Source organism: Cynocephalus volans, chromosome 7, assembly GCF_027409185.1.
Source record: "Cynocephalus volans isolate mCynVol1 chromosome 7, mCynVol1.pri, whole genome shotgun sequence".
In the NCBI taxonomy this organism is placed as follows: Eukaryota; Metazoa; Chordata; class Mammalia; order Dermoptera; family Cynocephalidae; genus Cynocephalus; species Cynocephalus volans.
Genome location: NC_084466.1, coordinates 161556656 through 161561617, shown reverse-complemented (window position 1 = coordinate 161561617; position 4962 = coordinate 161556656). Strand labels below are relative to the sequence as shown.

General features: G+C 53.0%; 1 protein-coding gene across 1 annotated transcript; it reads left to right on the top strand.

Annotated features, from left to right (window-relative positions):
• The first annotated feature begins 1077 nt into the window (after positions 1 to 1077).
• On the top strand, positions 1078 to 3169 carry LOC134382631 (uncharacterized). Its single transcript, XM_063103345.1, has 2 exons — positions 1078 to 2234; positions 2368 to 3169. The coding sequence occupies exons 1-2, from the start codon at positions 1348 to 1350 to the stop codon at positions 2477 to 2479; spliced, it is 999 nt and encodes a 332-aa protein (XP_062959415.1). The 5' UTR covers positions 1078 to 1347; the 3' UTR covers positions 2480 to 3169.
• Positions 3170 to 4962: the final 1793 nt, after the last annotated feature.

The following is a 4962-nucleotide window of genomic DNA, read 5'->3' as shown; positions in this document are numbered from 1 at the left end:
ACACCTAGGGATGGAAGACCCCCTCTAGACAAAGACCAATGCGCGTACTGTAAAGAGAAGGGTCACTGGGCAAGAGAATGTCCCCGGAAAAAGAACATCAGAGAAGCCAAGGTTCTATCCCTAGATGACTAGGGGAGTCGGGGTTCGGACCCCCTCCCCGAACCTAGGGTAACATTGACAGTGGAGGGGACCCCCATCGAGTTTCTGGTCGATACCGGGGCTGAACATTCGGTGCTGACCCAACCCATGGGGAAGGTAGGGTCCAGGCGGACAGTCGTAGTAGGAGCGACCGGCAGCAAAGTCTACCCCTGGACCACTCAGAGACTTTTAAGGGTCGGACATAGGCAAGTGACCCATTCCTTTTTGGTCATACCTGAGTGCCCTGCTCCTCTGTTGGGCCGGGACATCCTGACCAAACTAAAGGCTCAAATCCAGTTTTCCACAGAGGGCCCACAAGTAACATGGGGAGATCACTCTACCATGTGCCTGGTCCTAAACCTAGAAGAAGAATACCGGCTGTATGAAAAGCCGGCCTCTCCCTCCATCGACCCATCCTGGCTCCAACTTTTTCCCACCGTATGGGCAGAAAAGACAGGTATGGGACTGGCCAATAACGTCCCACCAGTAGTAGTAGAGCTGAAATCAGGTGCCTCACCGGTGGCCGTCCGACAGTATCCAATGACTAAAGAAGCCCGGGAAGGCATCAGACCCCACATCCAAAGGTTCTTAGACCTAGGGGTCTTAGTGCCCTGCCAATCGCCCTGGAACACCCCTCTGCTACCAGTAAAAAAGCCAGGGACCAATGACTATCGGCCAGTCCAAGACTTGAGAGAAATTAACAAAAGGGTGCAAGACATTCATCCCACGGTCCCAAATCCATACAGCCTCCTGAGTTCCCTTCCGCCTAGTCACACTTGGTACTCAGTCCTGGATCTCAAGGATGCCTTTTTTTGCCTCAGATTACACCCCAACAGCCAGCCACTGTTCGCGTTCGAGTGGAGAGACCCAGAAAAAGGTAACACAGGTCAGCTGACCTGGACACGGCTGCCACAGGGGTTCAAAAATTCTCCCACTCTCTTCGACGAGGCCCTCCACCGAGATTTAGCTCCTTTTAGGGCTCTCAACCCCCAGGTCATATTACTCCAATATGTGGACGACCTCCTAGTGGCAGCTCCCACATATGAAGGCTGCAAAAGAGGGACACAAAAGCTCTTGCAGGAACTGAGTAAGTTGGGGTACCGGGTATCAGCTAAAAAGGCCCAGTTATGCCAGAAAGAGGTCACCTATTTGGGGTACCTGCTCAAAGGGGGAAAAAGATGGCTGACCCCGGCCCGGAAAGCTACAGTTATGAAGATCCCTACTCCCACAACCCCCAGGCAGGTCCGCGAATTTCTGGGTACTGCCGGATTCTGCAGGCTCTGGATTCCTGGGTTTGCTTCCCTGGCTGCACCCTTGTACCCCCTGACAAGGGAAAACATTCCTTTTACCTGGACTGAGGAGCATCAAAAGGCTTTTGACCACATAAAAAAAGCCTTGCTGTCTGCCCCCGCCTTGGCTCTCCCAGACCTCACCAAATCATTTACTCTGTACGTAGATGAAAGAGCCGGTGTAGCCCGAGGAGTGCTTACTCAGACCCTAGGACCATGGCGACGGCCAGTAGCTTATCTATCAAAAAAACTGGATCCAGTGGCCAGTGGGTGGCCAACCTGCCTAAGAGCGGTTGCTGCAGTGGCACTCCTCCTCAAAGACGCTGATAAGTTAACCTTGGGGCAAAATGTGACTGTGATTGCTTCCCACAGCCTCGAAAGTATTGTGCGGCAGCCCCCCAATCGGTGGATGACCAATGCCAGAATGACTCATTACCAGAGTTTGCTGCTAAACGAAAGGATATCTTTCGCGCCCCCTGCTGTCCTGAACCCAGCTACCCTACTACCAGTCGAGTCAGAATCCACCCCAGTACACCAATGCTCAGAAATCCTTGCTGAAGAAGCTGGGACTCGACGGGACCTGAAGGACCAGCCATTGCCCGGAGTGCCTGCCTGGTATACAGACGGTAGCAGCTTCATTGTGGAAGGTAAGCGGAGAGCAGGGGCCGCCATCGTAGATGGCAAACGGACGGTATGGGCAAGCAGCCTGCCAGAAGGGACATCAGCCCAGAAGGCCGAGCTAATCGCCTTGACGCAGGCATTACGCCTAGCCGAAGGAAAAAACATCAACATCTACACGGACAGCAGGTATGCTTTTGCCACTGCTCACATTCATGGGGCAATATATAAACAGAGGGGACTGCTCACTTCGGCTGGAAAAGACATTAAAAACAAAGAAGAAATTCTGGCTCTGCTAGAGGCCATTCACCTCCCTAAGCAGGTCGCCATTATCCACTGCCCGGGCCACCAGAGAGGAAATAACCCTGTGGCGGCCGGGAACCGGAGGGCCGACGAGGCTGCAAAACAAGCCGCCCTGTCGGTCAGGGTGCTAGCAGAAACTATAAAGCTTCAAGAGCCAATCGAGCCTGCTCAAGCTAGGACCAAGCCAAGAGAGCTCACTCCTGACCAGGGAAAAGAATTCATTTAGCGGTTACATCAGCTAACACACTTAGGACCAGAAAAGCTCCTTCAACTAACGAGCCGCACCAGCCTCTCCATCCCGAATCTCCGGTCCACCGTTCAAGAAGTCGCCAATCGGTGTCCGGCTTGTGCCATGACTAATGCGACTACCACCTACCGAGAGACCGGAAAAAGACAACGGGGAGATCGACCCGGCGTATACTGGGAAGTAGACTTTACAGAGGTAAAGCCTGGCCGGTATGGGAACAGGTATCTGCTAGTATTTGTAGATACTTTCTCTGGATGGGTAGAAGCTTTCCCTACCAAAACTGAAACGGCCCTGACTGTATGTAAAAAGATACTAGAAGAAATCCTGCCCCGTTTCGGGATCCCTAAGGTGATCGGGTCAGATAATGGCCCAGCCTTTGTTGCTCAGGTAAGCCAGGGACTGGCCACACAACTGGGAATAAATTGGAAATTACATTGTGCGTATAGGCCCCAGAGCTCAGGTCAAGTAGAGAGAATGAATAGAACCATCAAAGAGACCTTAACTAAATTGGCCTTAGAGACCGGTGGAAAAGACTGGGTGGCCCTCCTTCCCTTAGCGCTGTTCAGAGCCAGGAATACCCCTGGCCAGTTCGGTCTAACTCCCTATGAAATCCTCTACGGGGGACCCCCCCCCATACTTGAGTTGGGAGAAACACTGGGTCCCGATGATAATTTTCTCCCTGTCTTATTTACCCACTTAAAGGCTCTAGAAGTTGTGAAGACCCAGATTTGGGACCAGATCAAAGAGACATATCAGCCCGGTACCATAGCTGTCCCCCACCCGTTCCAGGTCGGAGACCGAGTGCTGGTCAGACGCCATCGACCCAGCAACCTTGAGCCTCGGTGGAAAGGCCCGTATCTGGTATTGCTGACCACCCCGACCGCAGTAAAAGTTGATGGCATCGCTGCCTGGGTCCATGCTTCCCATCTCAAGCCTGCACCACCCCCGGCACCAAACGAGACCTGGGAGCTGGAAAGGACTGATCATCCTCTTAAGCTGCGTATTCGGCGGCGGAAAAATGAGTCCACCGGGTAAGAACCCCCACCGGCCTGTGATCCTCACCTGGAAGGTACTGTCCCAAACTGGAGAAGTTGTCTGGACCAAACAGGCTACCCAGCCGCCTTGGACTTGGTGGCCCGATCTTAAACCTGATGTATGTGCCCTGGCGGCGGGTATTGAGACCTGGGATATCCCGGGATACATAGCATCGGGCTAGGCCCAGATCAGACCCCCTGATTCAGACTACACAAAAGCTTATAATCAGATCACCTGGGGGGTCCCAGGGTGCAGCTATCCCCGAGCTAGAAACAGGCTTGCCGCTTCCCCCTTCTACGTGTGCCCCCGGGATGGCCGGACCCTTTCAGAAGCTAGAAGGTGCGGAGGGCTGGAATCCCTATATTGCAAAGAATGGGGTTGTGAAACCACGGGGACAGTCTACTGGGGACCTAGTTCCTCATGGGACCTCATAACTGTAGAACGTAACGATAGCAGTAAAAACTGTGACAACACCGGCTGGTGTAACCCCCTTAAAATAAAATTCACAGAGAAAGGAAAAAATTCCAGAGATTGGGCACAAGGAAGAACCTGGGGACTAAGGTTCTATTTGACGGGAAACGATCCAGGTGTACTGTTCACCATTCGCCTAGATATCACCAATATGCCAACTGTGGCAGTGGGCCCCGACCCCGTCCTTGCAGAACAGGGACCTCCTAGCAACAAGCTGTTCCCAATGACTAGCAGGCAACCCCCCGCGGCACAAAGGAGCACTGCTACACAGAGCCTCCTATCACCAGGCACTCTACCCCCCACCACGGGTGACAGGCTCTTTGGTCTTGTACAGGGGGCCTTCCTAGCTCTAAATGCCACCAACCCGAACGCCACAGAGCATTGCTGGCTCTGTCTGGCCATAAGCCCCCCCTACTATGAAGGAATAGCCTTTTTGGGAGAGGCCAATTATACCAGCGCCGAGAGTTGCCGTTGGGGGACCCAGGGAAAGCTTACTCTCACAGAGGTCACAGGACAAGGGTTATGTATAGGAACAATACCTTCTACCCATCAACATCTTTGCAACCAGACCCTATCCATCAATTCCTCCGGGGACCATCAGTACCTTCTCCCCTCCAACCATAGCTGGTGGGCTTGCAGCACCGGTCTCACCCCTTGCGTTTCCCTCTCAGTTTTTAATCAGTCTAAGGATTTCTGTGTCCAGGTTCAGCTGATTCCTCGCATCTATTATCATCCTGAAGAAACTTTGTTGCAGGCCTATGACAACCCTCATCCCAGGTTTAAGAGAGAACCTCTCACACTTACCCTAGCTGTCCTACTGGGAATTGTGGCAGGTATAGGTACCGGCTCGGCTGCTCTGAT

Coding starts and splice junctions, on each gene's coding strand:
- LOC134382631 (XM_063103345.1), top strand. CDS start 1,348: ATGAAGATCCCTACTCCCACAACCCCCAGGCAGGTCCGCGAATTTCTG. Junction 2,235..2,367: donor AACATCTACACGGACAGCAG/GTATGCTTTTGC, acceptor CTCCCTAAGCAG/GTCGCCATTATCCACTGCCC.